Source organism: Pomacea canaliculata, linkage group LG2 (genome assembly GCF_003073045.1).
Source record: "Pomacea canaliculata isolate SZHN2017 linkage group LG2, ASM307304v1, whole genome shotgun sequence".
Taxonomy (NCBI): Eukaryota; Metazoa; Mollusca; class Gastropoda; order Architaenioglossa; family Ampullariidae; genus Pomacea; species Pomacea canaliculata.
Genome location: NC_037591.1, coordinates 31322076 through 31346299, shown reverse-complemented (window position 1 = coordinate 31346299; position 24224 = coordinate 31322076). Strand labels below are relative to the sequence as shown.

The 24224-nt window shown below is 36.9% G+C and overlaps 3 protein-coding genes across 4 annotated transcripts; 1 reads left to right on the top strand and 2 right to left on the bottom strand.

Moving 5' to 3' along the window:
• Positions 1-658: 658 nt before the first annotated feature.
• Positions 659-10167, bottom strand: LOC112557794 (zinc finger protein 280C-like). Of its 2 annotated transcripts, none has more exons than XM_025227834.1 (9): positions 9977-10167; positions 8887-8984; positions 7677-8397; positions 7141-7320; positions 6331-6490; positions 4764-5539; positions 4054-4343; positions 2756-2912; positions 659-2265 (listed from the first exon to the last, which is right to left on the bottom strand). In XM_025227834.1, the coding sequence occupies exons 1-8, from the start codon at positions 9998-10000 to the stop codon at positions 2840-2842; spliced, it is 2322 nt and encodes a 773-aa protein (XP_025083619.1). In that variant the 5' UTR covers positions 10001-10167; the 3' UTR covers positions 659-2265; positions 2756-2839. The 2 variants fall into 2 exon arrangements, with proteins under 2 accessions (XP_025083619.1, XP_025083620.1); XM_025227835.1 differs by lacking the exon at positions 9977-10167 and adding an exon at positions 9765-9927.
• Positions 10168-11107: 940 nt separating this feature from the next.
• On the bottom strand, positions 11108-16495 carry LOC112557126. The gene is made up of 4 exons (XM_025226777.1): positions 16436-16495; positions 13746-15150; positions 12854-12998; positions 11108-12065 (listed from the first exon to the last, which is right to left on the bottom strand). Exons 2-4 carry the CDS (start codon positions 15096-15098, stop codon positions 12043-12045), a joined length of 1521 nt encoding a protein of 506 aa, XP_025082562.1. The 5' UTR covers positions 15099-15150; positions 16436-16495; the 3' UTR covers positions 11108-12042.
• On the top strand, positions 11940-22924 carry LOC112557127 (succinate dehydrogenase [ubiquinone] iron-sulfur subunit, mitochondrial-like). Its single transcript, XM_025226778.1, has 8 exons — positions 11940-12046; positions 17377-17449; positions 17809-17867; positions 18065-18208; positions 18484-18562; positions 18936-19058; positions 21577-21801; positions 21949-22924. Exons 1-8 carry the CDS (start codon positions 11940-11942, stop codon positions 22024-22026), a joined length of 888 nt encoding a protein of 295 aa, XP_025082563.1. The 3' UTR covers positions 22027-22924.
• The last annotated feature ends 1300 nt before the right edge of the window (positions 22925-24224 follow it).

The following is a 24224-nucleotide window of genomic DNA, read 5'->3' as shown; positions in this document are numbered from 1 at the left end:
GTCTGAACATGCATGGTGCCGTCATCCGCCATTGAGTGGCGCTGAGTACTCTGATAGCCTTGAGACGCTATTTTTTACCATGGGAAGCGCATCGCATTTTGTAGAGTTAACAGTGCACCGACAGTTGATCCTCATATAAGCAAAACCTGCTTATTTCCAGTGTTGTCCATAGGAATGGGAATCCCATGGGAAACGTCCCATGGGATGGGATGGGATGGGACAGCACACATTTGTATTTCCCATGGTAGTCGATACTTGATATTGCAAAATAAATACTGTTATTTCATTCATCAAGGATTTAAATCTTTTCTGAATCATAAGGCCGAAAAGTGGTTTTCAGTGTTGTCCATAGGATTGCCGGGATGGGATCCGGGATGGGTGGAGAAAAATATGTCCCATGGGCAACCCTGCTTATTTCCCAGCTAATCTGTCATATCTGAAGGCCACCTCTGTCCACCACCTTAAGACACGCTGTTGGGATGGTCAAACCTCTCCCTTCCTCCCTTGCTATTTAGCGGGCAGCCTCCTCCCACTGTACCCCGTGATCTGCTATTAACTAGAACTTGGTTTCTATGTCAGGCTGTTTATTTTCGATGGCGTAATATCACCAAACCTTGGTATGAAAGATGGAGGTGGGATGGAGTGGAAAAACTAGAAATCCATAAAGTTTTCTTTATTTTTACCCAAACGAGACATACTTTCCACAACAATACTTTGTAATTCTAATTGTTCAACTAAAATTTCCTATGCACACCTCCAAAGTAATTTCACTATATTAACCAAACATATTATTACCAGTGATAAAATTTAAATTTAACATTTTTAATACATACATTTTCAAAGCCTTTTAATCTGTCTCAAGCATGTAAGGCCTTTCTCTCTCTCTCAAAACACACACATATACAAGCCAATCTGCACTGCACTCAACTTTTTACATTTAAATGTATATGCCTATAATAAATGATCAATTCATTCCCAGAATCAACACACTTCCTATAATTATTTATGAAACACGAGCAAGGATGTCTATACAAAAATTTAAGCTTAAAATGTTGAAGTACATACAGAAATCGATCTGCGCTTTTCTTCCTGAAGTAGTATTAACTGCGACATTAGTCGACTTTAAAGTGCCTGTCTCTCACAATGAAACTTAAAAGCTCTAAGTGCATTCCAGAAAGTGTTCTGGAAACTTCACAGAAGGATGACTTCGTGCCTCCTTCACACTTTACTAAAATCAAACTGTCTTTGGACAACAGGTGTTTTGAACCCTATGTTTTCATTCTCTTAAATCGTTTTTTTTCCATCTTCTGTTCAATATGGTGTTTTCATGATATCATTTTATTGCTCTCCTCCTTGCTCTGCATAAGTTTTAAGGCACATGCATGTATGTGCGCACTAGCCTGTGTCTTTTGTATTATCTTGCATTTGAATACACATCTGGGTGTTCTTCAAGCTTATTTTCAAGTAATAGTGATGTGACCCAATTTTAATGATAGCACAAATTAATAACTGGCCGAGCAGTTATCATCGCACAATGAACTTTCATTCACAAGTGAACACACTTAAGGATCATGGTTTGACTGTAAGCATGCAGCTGAATTGCAGAGAGTTTTATAACTTGTAGTTTATGAGTTTCAAGAGTATTTGTGTCTTATTTCATGTGGTAAAATGTGATAAAAAGCATTTCCCAGAGTGAAGAGTCCCATTGCCGAGCTGTGCTGAATCTAACATAAGGTGGATAAGTCTGCTAGTGTGCTTGCTACCAGCTGAACTTGTTCCTCCTCGTTCAGACTTTTCAATGTGCCTCTCTGAGTCGTTCTCAGTGCACATGGGTCATCCTGTCCACTAGTCATACTGTGCTCCAGAGAAGACTTGGGACCTAGCTGACCAGTCACAACTCCAGACACACTGCCCACAGCATAGCAGACTACCTCTGCTTCAACAGACTGCATCTCAGGCTGAGAGGTAGTGATGCTCTGCAGAAAATGTGAGGCTTCACCATTCCTTGTATTTGTGCATTCTTCCTGAACAAGTCTATCGGATGATGAAGATGCCCTGGAGTCATGCAAGACAATGTGCTGTTCTGCTTCCTCATAATTTGCAAAAGCCTTGTCACAAATGCCACAGAGAAATACTGAATCACTGTCCCCATTTGGCTGGCTGGCTGGTGATGTCCCTTGCACTAAAGGTAATGTGGGCTGTTGTCTTCAGCCCAAGTGAACATTTAGCCCGGTGTCGCTGGAGAGATGTTCGGGCAGTGAATACCTTGGTAACATGGACAGAAAATGTTACTGAATGAAATAGCCTCAGCATGTTTGAAATGCAGAGAAAGATAGCTGTCATGCAATTTTCACTCCTCAATGCTTCTGTTATACCTCAATAAATAGATACATTCTTAAAAAATTGTAGTTAATTATTCAATAGTTATTCTCCAGTTATCTAGTGTAATACATTTACAAATATCAAGAAAAGCTGATTAGATTAGTTTTTTAAAAATTGATTACTATTAATATCAAAATGAACATGTTAGGTTTCAAGAACTGTGATAACATCACAGTGATTTGAAATCATTTCAAAATTTTTTTGCAGATGTGCAGAGTGAATAATTTGTCAGAGCCATTTACTAAATTTTTGAAAACTGCCTTCTCACCCATTAATGATATATCTAACAAGCATAAACCAGACCTGAACTTCATAAACAACTCTCTGAGCTATGTCATGCCATTAAATTGCAAGATGTCTCATTTGTACCAACCTTTCCACACAGTTCACACCTGTGTTTACTGATGCCTGTGTGCAAGATGAGATGAGAATCTAGCTTGGCTTTGTAGGTGAAATCTTAGTGACAGTAACTGCATGCGTAGGGTCTGGCCTTCTCATGAACGGTTTTTAAATGCCGTCTCAGGCCCACTCTGCCAGAATGACAAGGATGAATCATCATCTCTACTTATTACTGCACAAACTGGCTAAACTATGGCAAAATAAACATATTTTAGCAATGAGGCAAATATCAAGAGAATGTTTAACTCCTGGATTTTCATAATTCACCATATACAAGCAAAATAATTAATGCTGTTCTCATTCACCTATTTTTTTTTTCCCACTTTTGTGATAAACCTGGCAGTCATCTGCAAAGCATCCACAGGTCCATTCATCTTGGTGTCAAGGGGCATTGGTGATGCCAGACCTCTACCCTCAGTTTCTAGAGGAACCTACATTCCTGTAGGATGTGCTCCATGGGTTTTTTTCTGCGTCTTCACAGGAGCACGTAGGGGTGACACCAAGTGAAGCTTATGGTACGGATGGTGTCCTGTCCCAAGGTGGAAAATTATCATCTGGTCTGATCTGGACACATAATGGTAGCTGGCTGGTGCTTGGATGATCTGTGCAAAACCTTGATGATGGTCTTCATCTCTGATTGAATGACCTTGTTTTCATTCTGCCTGGCTTCAGCTCCTAATTTTACCATTCTGTCAGCCTGCTTATTGACTTCAATACCACTGTGAGGGTATCCACTGCAGTGCTGTTTTCAGGCAATTGGTATTTCTCAGTGCTGCGGTCAGCTTAGGTAGCTGGTTGTTGGGAGCAGCTTGTAGGACATCTGTTTGGAACACCACTTGGGAGTCTGTGCTTGCTTTGCTTCTGACACTGTTCATCACACAGATCAGGAATTTGACTTTAGCTCTGTAGTTGGTGTAGTGAAAGCCTGTTGGTATGGCTGTCATCTGCCTATGTCCATCAGGGTACTGGACGTATACCCCAGCTCCAATATTTTGAATGGTATCCATCACTGACCCATCTGTGTCAGTCAGTATCCACGCTGCTTCAGGGGTACTTTTCTTCTAGCATTGCAAGTGTACAAACACTATAAAATACTGTATTTTTGAAAAAGGTGAAATATTCCATGAAGCAGCTCTCATGCCTTGACAATGGATATTTTCTAATTTGAACAGTAGATGACTTTAAAATTTGATCCTAACAGGGAATGCCAAAATAAGAGACTGAGAGAAAATAGCAAAGAATATATATATCTATAAATTGAAATTATCTTACCTGTGTCCAAAAGCAGCATTGCAAACACGACAGGTAAAAGGCCGAAGCCCAGAATGAGTGTTGCAGTGATCACTGTACGTTGCCTTGTTTACAAATTGTTTATTGCACAGTTTGCACTTGAAAGGCAGATTTCTCTCTTCAGCAGTTTTATGTGTTTCCATGTGAAATTTGAGTTTGTGCTGTTCAAAGAATCGCCACCCACATATTGTGCATGCACAACTTTTGACACCTGCATGTCGCTGCAGGTGAGTGCGGAGGTATCGATGGCACTGAAACTTTTTCCCACAAATCTGTAAGAAAGAGGACATGAGATATGCCTAACTATAGTGGTATACTCAAATACTAATAACTATTGGAGAAATGTCAACAAAATTCAACAATAAAATTCTCTTTCATTCTACTTTTGTTTCCAGATTTTTCAACTTTAAGCCAAATAGAGCAGTTGAGTCAAGATCCACAAGAGATAGAATTAAGATCTACAAGACTAAACAATAGCTATTCGTTGAACTTATCTTTTAAATGGCAAAATGATGAAGAGAGATTAATTGCCATTTTAAATATTAAAATTAAGCATGCTTCATGATGAGGTTTGTAAAGGATCATAAAAAAATTAGATAACAAAGCGTGGCCAGATCATTACCTTAACATTTAACCCCTTTAAAGATAAAGAAAATAGAGCAAGGTGATGGTTATTACTGTTTCAAAAATACCTGACAGGTGCATCCAGAACCTTCATGTTTGGCTTTGAGATGAACAAGCAATCCTCGTTTTTCAGGGAAGGCCACTCCGCATACTTCACAAGTGTTCAGCGTACCATTCCTATGCACAGTTTTCATATGCTTCAAAGCCAGTTCTTCACTCTGACACACAGTATTGCAAAGTCCACATTGCAGTGTCTGTGAAGATGGCAAGAAGCCACCAGACGATGGAGAAACCATTCCAAAGTCTGTCAGCCTGATCGCAGGACCTGTGTCACTGTTTGAACTATCAACAGTTTTTTCTTCCAGTATTGTACCTACTGCATTTTCTCCATCAACAATTACTGTTTGTTCTTCACTGATACATTCTAAAGAGTCAACAGTACCCATTATGTAATTTTTGCCTGCTTTTTGTGAGGATATCATAAAATTTGTATTATGTTCAGGCTGGGATAGCAATGCTTCATCACTCACTGAAAACTGCATCAAGTCAGAAGTTTCATCACTTGCATTTCCTTCTCCAACTTTCTCCTCTAATGCCAAAATTTCTCCTTCTGGTGAAGATTCCTGAATGTCAGAAACAGCAAAGACAGACTTATGACAATCCTCTTCATCACGATTTCTGTTTACATTCATGCTAGATCCAGGGACTGAAGAAAGCGGCATACAGTTTTGGCTAGGTTGTGGGCTAGTTATGTTGGCTGAAGAACTGAGCTGAGAAGTAGGCACCTCTACATTCACTTGCAGTGAAATGCCATGGCCATTTTCAACAAAAACCACACGCTGACCTGGTAACAGACATATAGCCAAACACTACAATTCTCTGTGCACAACAGTTGGTTCCTGGCAGGATCATATTTGTCTAAAAACTAACATGCTTCAAAATAATGTACTAAAAGCTTCAAATCAATCAAACAGATAAACCTGAGGATAGAAGATTTTAAAAATCTGATGATGTGGGCTTAAAATAAGCCCTTCTCTCCCTCTCTCAAGCCCCTTGAGTGAGAATGGATATGTAAGAGATGGTTAATGTGTGATATAATGAAAAAAATTGTAGGAGTAGACAGTAGCATATTTTTACGTGAAATTAAGTTTTACCATTAAGCAAGATAGAGCAGTAAGACTGTATAATTATAAATGCTTTACTATGCCTGGTGGTCACAGGCACTATATTTTCTGGAACTAATGATCAAGTTAAATTTTGCTTCTTTATATGAATTTTCTGTTTGTAGAGTATGTTTTAACAATCCCATAACTGTAGGTCACCATATGCCATGTCCCCATGCCCTATGCCAAAATGCTATAGAGAAGTGTAAGTCTCAGGCTCTTTCCTACATGTGCATGCACGCACACCACACAGAAAGAAAATAATGACAATTAAAATAGAGAAAGTATTTCTTACAAATGTTTAAAATGTTTATTGGATAAGTTTAATTTTAATCTGTATATATATATATGTGTGTGCTAAACTACTTTATAATTTCTCTGCAGAATATAACGGAAGTGACATTTTCAGTAGCTCTTTATAGTCTCACTGTTTCTTAAAGTGAATTTTGATTGACCTCAGAGTAGGACTTACCAGTTCGAGAAGACTGGGCCATTTCATCCTTATCTGAAGCCCTGCAGGAAACGTCTAACGACCTAAAAGAACTGCAGTCTAGGTTGCATACCATCTCTGCCAAAGCTTTTCCCCTTTCTTCGCAAATTTTGTTTTCCTTTGTATAGTGTTCTTGTTTCTTCTGTGCGAGGAAAAAGACAAGCTAAATGAAATTTTGCAGTTAAATCTTCACTACTTAAAAATATGAAGAAAAATGCTATATACTAATTTGATATAGTTCAAACAAAAATTGAAACATTTACATATATTTTGAGACTGTTAAATATGTATTGCAAGTCCTTATATTTCCTTTTTGTTGTCAGCTGATGTCAGAACATTTTATTTTCCCCTAAATAAGCAAATCTCTGTTTTCAATGATACTTCAGAAGTTTTTGTTTTAAATTAGGCAGTATTATTTAGTCACATAACCATGTACAACAATACAAAATTTTATTGTTAGGACTTGAAATACCCAACCTTAAAATGGAACAGCAAGGACTGGGCATCCACAAATTCAGATCACTTAATCACAAACAGAATCATACAAAATATAGATTCCTTCTTTACTAATAATCTCCAGTAGTGCAACATTTTGTATTAAAGGCAGAATTTCTTGTGCACATTTTTTAAAATGGTTTCACCTGGACGAGGGAAGGCAGGAGTACCCATGGGGTAGTAGTTGGTGATGACTGTCATCACTGAATGTATTCCTACCTTCCCTAGCAAGGGCGAAATCATTCTCTTCCTAAGGTCTGAAAATGTTCTGCCTTTAAGTGACAGTAATCATCAAACCTTTGAGAGTGTAGTCCAGATCCTGTTAAGCTGCTCAATAGAGCCAGTAATAACTACTCGCTCTTTAAGCTGCTGCACAAGAACATTCATCTGTGATGGCAGTTCCCTAAGTAAAAATTCTTTCATCCCAGGAAGAGAAACAATATCTTCTTCCACAGTGGCTAAAACAGTCTGGAATGTCTGGGGAAGTGAATAAAAATTTTGTTGTTGTCAAACAACTGGCAAAATGTATTATTACCTTATTCTAAGCATGCTTTTAGCTACTAGAGTTACAAAGTAAGAAATAAACTGGTATATAAGGCAAATCTTATTGTTGTTTGTACATATAATTCTCTTAAGTAAGGAAATGGAAGTAGTTTACTGCCTCAATCTCATTTGCAAAATCTCTGCTACAGATTTGATTTTATTTTTAAAAAAGTTAAGATCTGATAAAACAGTACAATGCATAGCTAAATAAAAGTACAAAAAAATAAGTACACATTGCATAATATATTATTCTCGATAAAAGCACTATTTATAGGACTGCTTGGCTATACCTTGTCATTGTGGCAAACATCAAGATCGTTACATCTCGCATTTACTGTATGTTCAGCTCGGTCAGCAGTTAAAATGTCATTAATATTGATGATACCATTCCCATTTGAATCAAAACTTGAAGTTTCTTCAGCATTGTCTTCCTGCAGACTAGACATATCACACTGGATGCCAGTGTGCTTGAGTTTATCATCTTCTCCTGGTGGATGATGGCCTCTGAACTGCTCACAATTCTTATTAACAACTGTGGCAATATTACAAGTACTACCACCAGATACAGAATGTTTTCTACCCTTAGTCACATATTTCATGTCTTTGTTCAATGTGTTATGTGCCTCAACATTTCTTCTGTCATTAGATGTGACAAAGCTGCACTTTTGTTTTCTTTGCTTCTTGAAATGACCTGGTATTCTCAAGTTTGGTTTTAACATGGAACCGCAGGTAAAATCCTTCATAAAAATATGAGAATATGAGTTTACATCCTTTCTCACGTTGATGACAGATTTGGATATTGTCCTTAAGTTCTTTGATTCCGGATTACTACTAGAACTGCACTCTGTGGTTTCTACTTCACATTCTGGCAGTGACAGCAAAGAAAACTCTGAATATTCTTCACTGATGGAGGCAGTTTTCTTTTTGTTTGCTTTTTGTAAACATTCTGCAGTCTTCTTCCCCTTTTGTAGGTGAGGTAATATTTTGTCTTTAGTCCTGTCTTCATGGTGACTGCAAAAGAACATGTCAGCAAGTTGTATTAACCCCACACCTCCTCTCACAGGATGATAGCATATAGCAATTATGTTTATGCATCAAGCCTGTGTGCATGTGTGAATATAAAATATCAACAAACACTTTTTCATCGCAATAATGTATTGAATTAGAGAACCCTTTTTAACAATTAGTGAGAATTCTCTAATTCAAAACATCATTAACATAAAAGCCAAACTTTTCACCATCCAGCAGGAAAGAATGGATTTTATTATGTGGAGGAAAGTGAAAGTATTTGACAGGCCAGATGAAAGCAATGAGCACAACATGACCATTAGGCTAGCTTCCACTGTATGTGCTCCTCACCTCCCTCTATCAAACTATTCTAACCTTAGCCATAATTTTTACCCCCAATTTTCCAGTTTCTAGAAAGTATCATGGCAAAATGGAATTTCTTAAATTTGTACCTAATATTAAGTACATGAATTTTTATATAACAAGACTTACCCCGATTGAGAAACTAAGCCCTTCACAAAGCTGGCATAGAAACCAGGATTGTGGCGTTGCCTCTTCTCCCTTTTTTGATCTTGGAAATAAACAGATTCCTACAACAGACAGAAAAATCCTAGAAATAAATTTCTGACATTGAGTGTATGATCAACTTATCATTAATTTTTTTTGTTTAATAAAAGCATATTAGCATCCTTTCCACTTTTAAAAAAGATAAAGGTTATCCCAAAACATATTTTGGTTATTGGTCATTTACAGATTTGTAATTGTCAGCGCTTTGTGAGGGTGGTGCCCAGACACTCTTCCTTGCTGCATTAGATACCTTTCCCAACCCTCCATGGAGTCTGATACCCATTCCTGACCTTTGGGTCAATTACAAGCAGTTTGCTACACGACAGGGATATCGAAATGGCGCACCTCTAGGTTAAATAACCAGCGAACCCCTCGGCTATCCGTAACTCTAGTACTGTATCAAAACTGAGAATACTGTGGTGAGCTGGATCTGGCACAACACCATCGGATTCGTTACCAAGTACAGATTGTACAAGTCCCTCATAATTCCAATCTTGATGTACGGAATTAAAATAAGGACTCCTACTTGCCGATACTGAGATGCGAATACAGGCATTCGAGAACAAGTGCCCGAGGAGGGTGTTATGCATCTCGTAAAGATAACGCAAAATCCTGACTGGTGCAGGCAACCTTCGTAGGACACCAAAAATTCCTTCTCACAACATTCAAGCAGTGCAAGGACTGATGGACTGTTTCTCAGCACGATATTCAGTCTAAAGCCGTCCTTCGGGCCAAAGTGGACAGAGAACAGAGTTACTAACTTATAAAGGATAGACTGGTCGTTCCATTCAGAACCGGCTCACCATGCCAAGGCAGGCCTACGTGACGAGTCTTATCAACCACTGTGTCTGTTCCATTATTTTACCCGACGACCAGCACCGAAGGATCAACATAACCATTCGTCAACTGACACCAGTCAGAGAATGAATGAGGGAGCTGCCATTTTGAATGGAGTCCAAGCGAGAAAAAAGCAGACAACAGAAGGCTTATTTACAAAGAAAATAACAAAACATACCTTCTCTGGTCTTTTCTTCGGCATAATAATGTTTATTTCAGTTTTCCTTTATATAAGCTCTTCACAGATAAAATAAACGCGCAGGAAAATAAACAAGACTTAAGTCGCCAAAAGCTCGCGTTGAACAAACAGCGCAACAAGTTCAGGGGAAGCTATTAGGATTTCTTCACACCACCCCCACCCTCCTTCAATAAATAGCGTCCCTTGGTACGTATGATTCCTAGTTCGTGTTCTCTCGGGAATAGATTGCCACACTTTTTAAGTTCATAATAAACTCTTGTCGTCTTCTCTATTCTAAAATTGAACAGATGTCAGCTGATCAGCATTTCACACTGACTTGCAAGGCTTGATTGTCATTAATATGATTGTAAGGTTTATTTTATTCTGAATATGTCATAATTTCTTGTGATTGCAACAACAGTCATTTTTTTCCACTGAGTTTTGTTTCTTGTTAAGTGTTGCTTCGTCGTCTAACATAGAAAGCAACATATGTTGTGATGCTACCACAGCGTACGGGCGCGCGCGTGTACATAGCTGCACTCCCGAACCTTCCTTCTTTTTAATAATGTGCAAGTGCGAACGCCATGCATTTACTATCACCATGACGTTTGCCCCCACCCCTCCAACGAAGAACATCTTTGTACGCCACTAGCGGTGAATGACAAAATTACAAATATTCAAAACGCACCTGTTCTTCACAATAAAAGCTAAAAACACTGGCAAGAAGACACTTCAAAGAATTAAGAAAATCTGAAGAGGCCAGTAAAAACAAATTACAGCAGAAGATAGGGGATTTGTTTGTGTTTAATGCCGTGTCAGTAACTAGGGCTATATCACGGAAAATCAGAAGATAGGGGAGGGGTTAGGTAGGGACGGCACCTGCATATTGTAACAAAAAGTTACAGAAAAAAATATGTACAGCACAATAAGTTTTTACTATTTTATAAATCTAAAAACTGAGCCTTTCATCACTTCTCTTTTTATTGTAAACAAATTTAGGTTGGGTTTTTTTGGGGAAGGAGGGATTGGTTGGAAGGGGAGGAATGGTTTGACCAACAGTGTTAATGTGATGTGATACACATAAATAATAAACAACAGCATGCTGGCAACTGAAAAAAAAATTACTCCACATTTCTTGTCTAAAATTTTAATCTTGCAGACTTTGTGTGCTCAGTTTTCAAAACATTTGTTTTTTCAGATAAAATCACCAATCTTGACATTGTGGTTGCAAACGTAAATGATTCTCTCTTTTTATTATGTATCATCCTTTTTATTCTGTTTATCATCATTTTCTGCCAAAACTTGAAGTCATCTTTCAAACTTAAGTAACAGGCTATATGCTACATATAATGTGTTGGTAGATATGTAGACTATGCATAAAATAATTTTGGACATCCTGGCATGAGAAGACTGCAATGATAAGTCACAGATTCTTTACTGCCTGCATTAATATATACCAAGGTAGAGAGGAGGAACCTGACTCACATTAATAAAATCTTGAATGAAATGTTAACTCTTAAAACAGTAAGTCTTCAAAAGACTGCACCCTTTCTCCACATCCTCTCTTTACATACAAAGCATACCTTCTTTTTGTCATATTTACATGTACAAAATCTTGATCTTCTTTTCTCCTAGTGTCACAGATCTGTTTTTACAAAGGCTTTCAATAACAGCTTTAAAATATCAAAAATAATTCAACCTTGTTTATAATCACAAAAGCAAAGTTTTGTTATTTTTTAATTTTATAATTCATCAGTGTCAACATATCAGAATATGGCAGATTATGAATATAAAGAACAAATATATTTTACTATGACAATATCAAAAAAGCAATAATCATCTGCCAGTAGCTATCAAGTCAGGTAATTACAGTGAAAATTTAAATAAATAAAGCAACAAATAGCATCAGTTATCAGCAAGGCCTTCCCAGACTCTATTATGTCTGTAAAGGTCAAAAGCCAGAATGGGGTTGGCAGTACTAAGACTTTCTGTTACTGGATCAATGCCAGTCAATGTCAGGTCAGGCAAGTTCTTGCTGAAAGTCAGAGGAATAGAACTCCATAATGTCAGGTTCTCTCACCTGCTGTGCCTAAAAAAGACGAGAAGAGAAGACTGTTACCTAAATAAGGAATTCTAAGAAACTTCCATACTGTGTTTATGTTTACAGGACATAAGTAACATGCCAAAATGAAAATCTTATCTTTATCTCACACAAAAAAAAAAAAGCTCATGTATATCATAATAAAATATAAAACAAATTATGATACACAGCAATATCCTGAATATACAAAAGAAAATTCATGCACAAGTCTTTTGACATTCACAGGCAGTCGTGTACTCAACCTATGCACATAGTCCACTGCCACAAACCTTTTTTGGTGAATATCATATGCATCACATTTCTGCTAAATTTGCATTCTTTTCTCATCATTCACCAATTTTGAGAAAGACAGATTCTTTGCTTTGGAAGGATATTGCTTCCACTGGGAGATGATTTCACACCAGTGAGGGAAAGGAAGTTGGGGAGGAAACTGGAGTACCCATAGAACACCCCCCCCCACATGACCAGCCTTGTAAACAGGTGTTACAGAGTGTTCCAATGAAATCTGAACAGAGCATATTCCAGTGCAGTGGATGACAAGCGAGTCTTTTAACCACTACACTAACGGGCGTGCCTGCAGAAAAGTAGAAAATTCCAAAGAAGAACATACTGTCTTTGACTCTTCTTTACATGATAATACTATTACTAATAACTAAATCATGTGATTCTGTTGATGTCATGAATGTTTCCACAAATTTACGTGGATGTAAACATAATTTTTCCCCATCTAAAACTTAACTGTCAAAAACTTTGTGAAAAGTATTCACAAATCTTACCTTTGCAGGTGCTGTTTTTGTAATCATAGCACGCAAAGTTTTCTCCCTTTCCACAGTAAGGAGTAATATCATGTAGTGGTACCTCAATGTCCACAAGCTCTGAGAAGAGCCCTGATGTTGATTGAACATTAACACGTGATGATGCCTGCATGACATATATGACTATTATAAAATCTATTCCACAGTCATTCTCTATGAGTAAGACTAACGAAAGATTAAGATTTAACAATGTTCCATTGCATATTTATTCTGGATGAAGGTCCTTAAATACAACACAATAATTATTTCCTGGGAGCAGCCATTTCTGAGGAAAGTTATCCCATTTACCCATTTTTCAACTTCTTCTGAATTGCCAAAAACAAAAAGAATGATGTTTCCTCTGGTGCTTTTATGTTAAACTCATAAATACGAGTAAACATTATTAGCAGTTTCTTGCTACAAAATGCCCGATATTTACGAAACATTAACCAATGATATTTATAGTCAACTAAGGCAATTAAGGCATTTATTAACTGATGTACTTTAAAAATATTTCATCTGCTTTTATGACATCAGAGTCTACTTTTCAAAATATTTGTTACATCATTAATTACATATATTGTTCAGATGACTATTTTTTCCTAATTTACTTATTTTGAAATTTTTTTAAGTTATTTCATTTTACTTTCTTCTGTTTTGTTTTTTCTTATTATCTGTACTGTAACATGCTTTGAACACATTTTCACAAGATAAATTTCACAATACTCTGACATGAAAGTTAACAAAACCATTTCCATTATTTATCATCATACTAAAAAGAAACTTTAAAAAAAAAATGATGAACACATTTTCTTAAGCTCTATTTCAAATGGTACATTTCAAAGGTCTGTTTTGATGAAAAAAGATTCCTCACCTTTTCCTGGATTTCGTGTTTCTTTTTTTTCAGTCTTTTAGAAACTTCCCCCCAGGTGTTTATTTGCTTATTCTTAACACTTTTCAAATTTTCACTTATCTTCAGAGCAGAGTTAAACTCAGGTTTGGCTAGTGGATTTTCAAGTGTTGAATCATACTGGTATTCTTTTTTTCCATTACTGCTGTCAAATGGATACATGTAGTCACGGACAGGTGGACGGTAAGGTGCTTCCCGGACAACTGAAATATTCTTTTGTGGCCGATCATGCCCTCTGGATACAATGAATTCTGAGCCTCCTTGGACTGCAGGTGTGCATCGATCAGGGGATTTACTTTGGCTTCTGGGTGTTCTGCTGTATGTTAATGTCTGTGGTGATGAACTCCTGTCAGAGATACAAGACTCCAGTATTTCAATAGGCGATGCACTATTTCCTCTAACACATCCTTTCCCTTGATACTGTCCCTTTACTTTAGATGTACCTTCCAGAAACTCCTTTACTTCTAAATCAAAAGCAGTTTGTTCATCCTCCTTAGAGCTATGAACAGTACTACATGTATGCCTGAATACTTTGGCATGAACTGATTTCTTAGCATCGACAGCATCTTCCATGCCATCAATTTTGAAGTCAGCCTGGCCAGACAGTGCATAAGCTCCATCGTCCCCTCTGACTTGAGCTGAATATCTTTGACATGTCTGAGATGAAAGAGATTTATTAACAATGTCATTTTCCTTATTACTGTCTGCATACTGAGCAGGATGGTAAGGTTTATCCTGGACAAACTCACTTTTCGAATCAATCCTATCATCAAGATCATGCTTACAGGTACTGTCGCTGCTCATATGATCTTGACTGGAGGAATCTTTAGATGGGGGTGAGGTTCGAGTTCCAGGTGCAAATCTCACGCGAGGTTTTCTTTTAGCTGCTTCCAACAATTCTTTCCTTCCACTTTCTTCTTCAGTGTTGTCTTGTGTGTGGTCCTCATTGCCAGCACAAGATATTAATGCATTTCCTTTTTCTGGTGTAATAGCTAGCAAAGGATCTGGTTTAATGTTACCAAGTTTGGTCTGAACTCTGGATGGTGCTGGTGCTCTACTTGAAGGTTCTCCATCTTCATCTACATCCCTGATTTTGTCAGATTTTCGATCCAGACCAGCCAACTTCTGCATCTTCTGCTTCAACAATTTCTCATCTTCTGTTTCCTGCCTGACTGAAAGTGATGAAGGAAGAGCAGAAAGAATACCAGAAAAGTCATTCCAATTCTTACTATAACCTAGTCTTTTCTCCATGGAGAGTCCTATAGTAGAGCCTTGAGGCTTATAAGAAATCTCATCATGAAGTGCTATCATTACCATCAAGAAGATAAATGGATATCCTTAGACGACTGCAGCTTTTGCACCACTTAATCTGGGGACAAAAAAATAAGCAGTATGTACCTTTTTTTTTTTTTTTTTTTTGTCCAATACAGTTTTCATTTCATCACTTAAGATAATCTGATAATTAGTGAAAGGTCTAGTGAAGTAATCACCACAAATATGCTTTCCTTACATTATTACAAAGGTAATAATGGAAAAATTAAAATTTAATCTGATTTCTCCAGGCTTAAAACTTAACAAAACCATTCATAAGGAGAGATAAATCCATATATCTACATGTGAAAGAGGGAAAGCAAGTACAGAAAAAAGACACAGATAGAAGTGATAAATACATTCACAAGCTAAATCATATTACATGGCACAAAAGCTATATAAGAAAAACTTTTAAAAAATGGCAAAAACAAAACAAAAAAATAGCATTTGTGTGGGAAAGGGGGCAGTGTCTGTCATTTATAAAATACTATCACATTTTTTTCATGTCCCTTAAAATTACTGGTTTGATTTTTTTTTTACTCTTCCCGCCCACCTTCTGATTAACACTAATGGACACTGGCATCTAATCTCAGCTTGAAGTTGTACAAGTGTTGTACAATTCAGTCCATCGGTTTAGTAAAGGAATGAAAGTTGTAATCTGGCAATCTGTCTTTGATGACTGAAGTCCTCACATTGATAAACAAAATCTAGGATCTAATCCGTGATCCTGAGTTGTTTCTTCTTCCTTTTCTTCCCTTGCACCAGTTCAGCTCGATCTTGAAAGTAGCACTTCCTTAATATTTTCAGTGTCTAGGGCGGCACATTTACCTCCGGCTAAGGCCTTAAAATCTCCGTAAAGTTTGATTCTTGTTGTTTTCCTAACTCAAAGCGGATTTTGGGGTTGGTTGAGTAGCATTTCTTCTGCTTTAAATTCGGGCTCGTCAAGTCAAGGTTACGGTCGCTATACCTCTGTCGGTGCCTTGATGAAAGTTAATTTGTTTTAGCATAACTGATGCTGAATTTTAAACGCCTTAGCAGTAGTATGACGTCTTTGGTTACAGACCAAGTCCCCTGAAGAGTTACAAATTGCCGTCCCTGACTCCTTGTGAGGCTAACGTACGGCTAAGGTGAATGCGAGAATGTATTACACATTGCAGACTACAGTCGACAGGCTTGGGCATGACAACGACTTCTCACCTTTTCCAGAGTCTACGATGCAGACATTAAGTTTACAGGTGTAATTATTTAAATAGTAACTCCTATAAATAAAGTATATCAATATTGCAGTAAGTTACTTGTTATCTATTACAATCATGCTATGAACAGTCTGTACATATCCATACCTACTATCCGTGCGTTTGTTTATGCCGCCATGTACACAATACCGGAAAGCGACTGTGCGCATGTCTGACTGTTACCTAAGCTAATATGGCAGCGTCAAGCTGTCTGGTGAAAGTTTTCGCCTGTGAAGAAAGCTTTGATTCAGCTTTTCCAGGTACGTTCTTGTCGGTTTTATGTGTGCACATCCAATTTTCATATTTAAATTTCTCGAAGGTTTCTTAGAATTTATTATTTTAGCATCGAATTAAAAGTATTCATCAGTAGCTTTGAAGGGTCACCTTTTGACAGTGTCCTTGGCCTTCCTTTACAGTTGCATTGCAGAAAATTTGTTTATGATGGTACTGTTAAAGGTGTCTTTAAGTAATTCGTCATTGTATTTCAGTAAATGAATAGCTGGTAGAGTTTTCTGACTGTTTTATGACTTTGGGATTACGTAACTGTCAAATGAAAATAACCTCAAGGCTGCCGTCTTGGCTTCACTTATTATGATTTCGTCTTTTATTTTCTTTCGTTTTGCAGAAAACAAAATAAATAAGGAAACAGGCAGGCTTATTTGTCAGTACTTAGTAGTAGAAGGTATAATTTAACTGAAAATTGATGATAGAGTTATCCGCTAGAAACCATTACACTGCCCGAGCATACGACAGTTGACAATCATATGTCAACACGATGTCAAGATCATATGCTTTCCACAATGCAAACGCTATTGCTTGTGCTTTAAATAACAAGCATAGAAGGCATCCTCACATTTTAGCGTGATGGAGCGATGTACAATGTAAGTTGTCATAGTTGCCATCATATATGCCTGCTTGTGTGTGTTTTTTCAAAGCACTGTAATCCTGTCCATAGGGCCCTGGATATGGCGCTATACAAATTCCTATAGTATTATTATTTTAGTTTAGTAAAGGATGACATTTCTTAATTCTTTTTTCCTATAGGCTAGATGTGCACAAACTGCAGCTGCAGCCAGCCCTAAGGCTGCAGCCAATCCTAAAAAGTTTGAAATCTACAGATGGGTATGACGTGTTTTATGATTTTTGAAAATATATTTCACAGATTTTAAAAGCACACTTTGCTTTTTGAAATTTATGGTCTTTTGATCTTCCCATTATATTAAGCATAGTACTAATAACATAGTGTATTGTGTGATTTAAAAATGTGGCATCACATTTACACATTTTTTCCTGGTGCCACTTTTTCATTACATTATCTATCATAACATTTCTTAATGCAGGGTTACCTAGCTTCATTGTTTTACCATTTGTTTTATAATAATAGTGTCAGTATTTAATTGTAATGATTTTTAATTTTAAGTCTTTATGATGAGAGATACCATAGTGAAAGCTAAGCATTTCTTAAAATTTAAATCATACAGGATCCTGATAAGCCTGGAGACAAGCCTCGAGTACAGACTTATGAAGTAGACTTGAACCAGTGAGTAGACATATGTTTCTCTAGATGTCTTCACAATGCTTCATTCTATCATTGGACTAGTAAAAACTTTCAGTAATTGTCCTAGCTTATTTTGTAGTTGAGTAGACTTCCTAAAAATCTCTTGGGTGAGATCTGCTGTCATTGTTTAAGTAGACATATCAGTTGCATGCTGTTCACATCAGTGTTTGTGTTTTCAGATGTGGGCCAATGGTTCTTGATGCTTTAATCAAGATAAAAAATGAGCAGGATGCTACCTTGACCTTTCGGAGATCTTGCCGTGAGGGCATCTGTGGTTCATGCGCCATGAACATTGATGGCACCAACACATTGGCCTGCATCTAGTGAGTTGTAATCACTGATCCAAAACTAAGGGGTAGATCCTGGCTGGCTCTGGTTGAAGCCATCTAGCCATCATATTGGATCTTGTAATGCGATACTGTCTCAGTATTTAGAATGCTCTACCTCAGTATTTTCATAAACTGTGGTGTTTTTCTATTTTTAACTGATTTCTTTTCTTTTAATGCTGAGGAGGTAGGTGTCAGTCTTAAAATATGTTTTTGATAGATTAAAGATATATTTCAGTTAATGAATTGAAATTTGTTTATCTTCTTTCTAGCAAAATCAACTCAAAAGCTGGAAAGCCAGTGAAGATTTATCCCCTACCTCATATGTATGTGATTAAGGACCTTGTACCAGTAAGTATAACTTGATACTTAATGTTAGTGAGAGCAGCATGTGTGCAAAGCTAAACTTATAATGAAAGCTCATTTAAATACCAACTGAAAGGGATGAGAGAGAGTTCAGGATAGAACAGGCTGCATAGTAAAATACATGTTTTAAAAAAAAGACTTAAAAATAATGCTGTTATGTTGTGTCTGCTAGAAAAATAAGTCTTCCTGGAAGATTATGAGAGATAAATTATTTCCCTTTAGATCTGTTGTACTCTTGTTGCTGTGGTTTATCACAAAGCTTGATGTCTGTACTGGCTATGCTACAAAACTGGGCATGCCAACATCGACAGCATTAAAGTGCAGCCAAAGTAGACAAATTTTGTTTTTGCCTGGACAGGATATGAGCAACTTTTATGCACAGTATCGCTCTATTGAGCCATACCTGAAAAAGAAGGATGCCTCAGAAAAAGACATTGGAAAGCAACAGTACTTTCAATCTGTGGAAGACAGGGCCAAGTTGGTAAGTTGGTCATCCTCATTAACTTTGAAGAAAACTGGCTTCAAATTAACGGCTTGTTGGCCAAATTTTAAGTGTTTTGAAGAAAATGACTTGTTAAGATGCAAGTAGATAGATGATTCCCTGGTAAATGTGCTTAAATCTAGCCAACAGTCTTACTCTTCTCCTGTAAAATTTTCTGCTTTAATTCTGTTGCTTAAAAGCAGGATTATTGTTAGGGTTTGGCACATTAATAATGACTAGGTGTGCAATGAGGCTCAACAGTTTTGAGTGATTTGTCTTTACGCGGAGTAAACAGACATGATCAAAACTAAAAAATCATGTGCTGGTAGTGAAGCAGCATCATATTTTTCACTATTTTAAAGCTGTTTTCACAAGACCTTTTCAATTAACAAAACATAGTCCATTATTATGTGGAATGATCCACATAAAGTGACAACATTTTGTTGGCTAATAAATTGACACTGCTTACAAGATATAAGTGTAATCTGCTTGTATAGTTACTGATAGGAACTGGTACTAACTCAAAGAAAATGTATCAATGCCTTCAAAACTTTTTATTGTACATAGGTCAGTCAAAATATTGGCCACATACATTAACTTTCTATGATTACTATATGATAGCAGTAACAGTTGAATAGACTATTTTTGCTTGATAAACATTTTAACTAATGGAAAGGCTGTTCATTTTGTCTAGTTGAAAACAAAGAGAATAGATTTCAGGAAAGGAAATAGTACAATAAAACATAAAAGTGCTCATTACACAGTGCATTAGACAGTGCCTGAAAATCTAATAATTTGTAAAAGATAGTGCTAATGGTAAAGTTTGCATCACCAGTTACTGACTTCAAGTCCACTATAAAACTGGTAATGTAACAGGTATATTAATCAGTTCAACTAATTTTACAAGATTTTTCTTTCATTTCCCTCTGCAAAATCACACAAAATTGCATCTATCCTTAAAGCCATAGGCTTCATTTCTTTTTGTATGTTTAGGAACCTAATGTCTATAGCTTAATCATTTTAAACATTTTAAAATCACAGTTGCTGAAAGAAAAGCTGATATGACTTTTGCTGCACAGATTTGAGTTAATAGCACAGGGCTCAAGGAGTTTTGAAAGTTTTAAAAAAGTCATGAATTTGACAATTTGCAGTGTTCTGCTTAATTATCTGCAAACTTTCAGGATAAATTTAATTTTCTGGTTACTTCTGCAAAGATTTGTGTAGCTTGTTTTCTATATAGCCTTTTTATGTTTTTCAGTTGATTCTCCTTTGATATAAATCTTTAACCTACATCTGAAATTTACTTCATCTTATTTTAAGTATCTAGTCCATATTATAAAACAGTTAAACATTACTCAAGAAAATGAATAATATATATGATCTATATATATATATGTAGATACATCATAAAGTATATAGCATCAGTTAATGTCACAGAATTAAATATGAATGTGAGCTTAATGAAGGCCAATGGTACAAGGGCCTCGTTCAAGACTTTATTGATTTAGATACATGCCATCCCTCTGTCACCAGTTGTAAACATAGTTTAGTCCTTGTTACTCCTACATAGAGCCGCAACAACACTCACCACCAGACCTAGTTTTGGGCAGCCCCCTTCAGTTGGGCCCATGGGGTTCTGACGTCCTTTGCCACGCTTTCTACTGTTCTTTTCCAAGTCTGATTTGTTCTCCCAACTTTCCTCTTCCCCTGAGAATTACAGAAAAGTGACTGCTTGGCAATGGTGTCAGCTGGTTTGCTCGTAGTGTGTCCTATCCAGCCCCATTTGAGCTTTTTGATGTCTTCGCTAGTGGCATTCTGGTTAGTTCTTTTCCATAGGCTGCTGTTGGAGATCTTTTCAGGCCATCTTATTCCCAGAATATGGCGTAGGTATCGGTTGGTAAAGGTCTGGAGCTTCTTGTTGATGGTATTTGTCACTCTGCAGGTTTCAGAACCATGCAGTAGGACTGCTTTCACATTGGTGTTGAAGATGCAGGTCTTCTTGCTGAAGGATAATGCTCGTGAGTTCCAGATGAGAAGTAAGCTATTGAAAGCATGCCTGTCCATGTTTATGCAGCTTTTTATGTCATCGTCTGCTCCACCATCCTTGTGGACAATGTTCCCCAGATACGTGAAGTGATCTGTTTCCAGGATATTCTCTACTTGAATTTGGATTGGGAGTTCCTGCTTGTTTTTGATTCTCATCACTTCGGTCTTCATTCTATTGTGCCAGTCTTCTCTGCTAGCTTACAAAGTTTGGTTTGTGCATATTGTTGCCTGATGAGATAAGAGACTAATGTCATCTGCAAAGTCCAGGTTCTCTAGCTGTGTTTGATTCTTGTGAAACTGGCAGCCTACCCCAACTAAGGGAAGTCACTTGAAGGGGATAGTATCAACCTTTCAAGCTTCATAAAGATTTTTTGATATGTTATCTCACAAATTGATAATGATAGGTCTGCAGTAGATTCTTTGGTAGAACATCTTTAGAGCAAATAAAATATGCTTTTTTTTTTGCTTGCAGGATGGTCTGTATGAGTGCATATTGTGTGCTTGCTGTAGCACATCCTGTCCAAGTTATTGGTGGAACTCAGACAAATACCTGGGACCTGCTGTCTTAATGCAGGCGTATCGTTGGATGATAGATTCCCGTGACGACTATACTAATGAGCGACTGGCTTTGATGGAGGATGGATTCTCAGTCTACCGCTGCCACACTATCATGAATTGCACTAAGACATGCCCCAAGGTATCATGGGTGTAATTTGAATCTGAACAAATTCTGAATCATACTTGTGCCCAGCATCCAAGCAAAGTAAACTATGACAAAATAGTTAAACATGAGCCATTTCTGACCTCATTATAGATATTTCTTAGAATCTTTCTTTTGTTTCAGGGTCTTAATCCTGGCCTGGCTATTGGGGAGATGAAGAAGATGTTGATGAATTACAACAAAGCTGCAGCTAAACACTAAATGTGTGACATTAAAAAAAAAATCTAGAAAAGATTTTTTTTTCAGAATACTCTGCATAAAATTTCAGACTTGTTGTTTAGCTTTGAGACCATTTGGCAGAACATTTATTTTTAATTTTTTTTTTTTTTTTGTGCTTTGATCAGTATTTTAACTTAGATCATGTAACCTTTAGAGCTGAGGTATTTGGTGCATAATGATTGACTGTCCTGCTTGATAGCTTTGTTAAGAACCATGGAGATTTGTTTTTGTTTCAACTGTTGTGCAGCACTTTTGACAAGCTCAAGACATGTTAGTTATTAGGGAAGAGTTAATAAAGAAAAGACCAAGCCAAATGATTTGAATGCTCTCAAAGAAAAATTGCTCACTTAAGAAAAGAAATGGAACAAAAGGTGAAATGCAGCATAGTGGATGTAGCATTCTTTTTACCTTTTGTTTATCTGTAATTTTAATGATAGCTTTTTCTGTTTAGTTGTAACAAGCATTAATTTTTTGTCACCCCTAGAAAAATGACAGTTGTTTAGTCAAGCACCTGCATCAAACTGCACATTGTTTTGGTAGTAAACTCCTCAATATGCATGTTATTTTGCAGTAGTTTTTAGCTACTGAAAATGTATTTTGCATCACTCTTTAGCAACCGTTATACGTCTTGTTATAAAATCATTGGGGGAAAATAGTCTGTTTCTCTCCAGTCTCTTTGGTGAAAAAAAAAACATCGTAAAGGCTGAAATTCTGTACCTTTTTTCCTAGACTAATTTACCTTCCAAATGTCTTCAGAAAAACCTTCCCAGGAATTTGTAATGTTGTAAGTTAGAAAAGGAGTCCAAACAATGAGCTCTATATTTGACAGCCTGCCTTCATTTAAATAAACAGACAAGGAAATACACTTGTCTCATTTAAATCATTGTGTTTGTTCTAGCGGTGGTGAACCAGTGTTCACTGAATAACATGCATGCAACACAAATATTTTCTGTGAAGATGTCTGCTTTTGATCCTCTTCTTTATAGAAGTATGAGGTGAAGGTGTTGGATAAGCAGTTAAAAAATACCTTTTCTGTGCTCTTTTGACATTGCACACTTTTTAAAAAATGATTACTGCTTCAAACCGTGCATATATCAATATTGATTCATACAAAGTCAAATTGCGATCTTGGCACACACACACGTACTCTATGCCTGCAATCAGGTGAGTTGTAAATTACAAGCTGGTTTTTGTGAACTAGATCATGAACATAACTCGTATGTAAAGCACATTTGTTGTGCAACAGGACAACGGAGTTTGGACTTTTATTTTTTTGCAGATGTCCATAGTCCAGTGAAGACTAACCATTTTCAAAAACATGCTAAATACTTGTAAAGGACTGATTAGATCATCAAGTCATTACTGTTAACTGTTGTATTTTGAAATGTGAAAACATGTCTCTTTATAATGACTCTCACGATCACGAGTACCTATCAACTCAAGCATTGATGACAGTAACTCATTCTTTCAACAAATAATAATAAGATTGCCTTGGGTTCCCAAGAGATATGTACTTGTGAACAGGCCAAAGACAAACCTCAATTTCCTCCATCAATCCGCACAAGAATATGAAGTCAATTATGCGAAATATAGTTTCCTGTCTCAACATAATCTATTACACTCCCAAGATATATACATATATATATTTTTTTTTTTTGCACTCTAGAAGTGTACTTAGTTATTTCTTTATTTTTCCATAAGAAATAAAGGAAATAGAAACTTGGTTCCCACGCCGTGACTCGCTAATACTTTGAAGTTACGCCGTACTGTTGACAACAGATGCTACGTTACATAAACATATAAAACAGTGGTTAACTGAGCATTTAAACACCTGAAAAAAACTTGTCATTGACGGGAGGGGAGGGGGGAATTATGTACGCCCCTCCATGAGCACACGTACAGTGACTTCCCCACAGGTTAAAGGAAAAATCTTGTCCAGTGTCTGGCCTTTTTTTGTACCTTCGGGCCCGACGGCTGTCAACTTGTCAATTTTTTTTCTTCTTATTGAGATTCGAATTGTAAACATACATTATTTACTGGGAAAATAATTTACGATTACAAGTACAAGGGGCCCGGAGATGTCATAACTGGCTCTCGAGCGCCCTGAAAGTGGGCCAGGCTTATATGTGGTTCACGTGGCTGTTGCTCCCGAAATTTTTCACTATCCGAGACAAACTTTT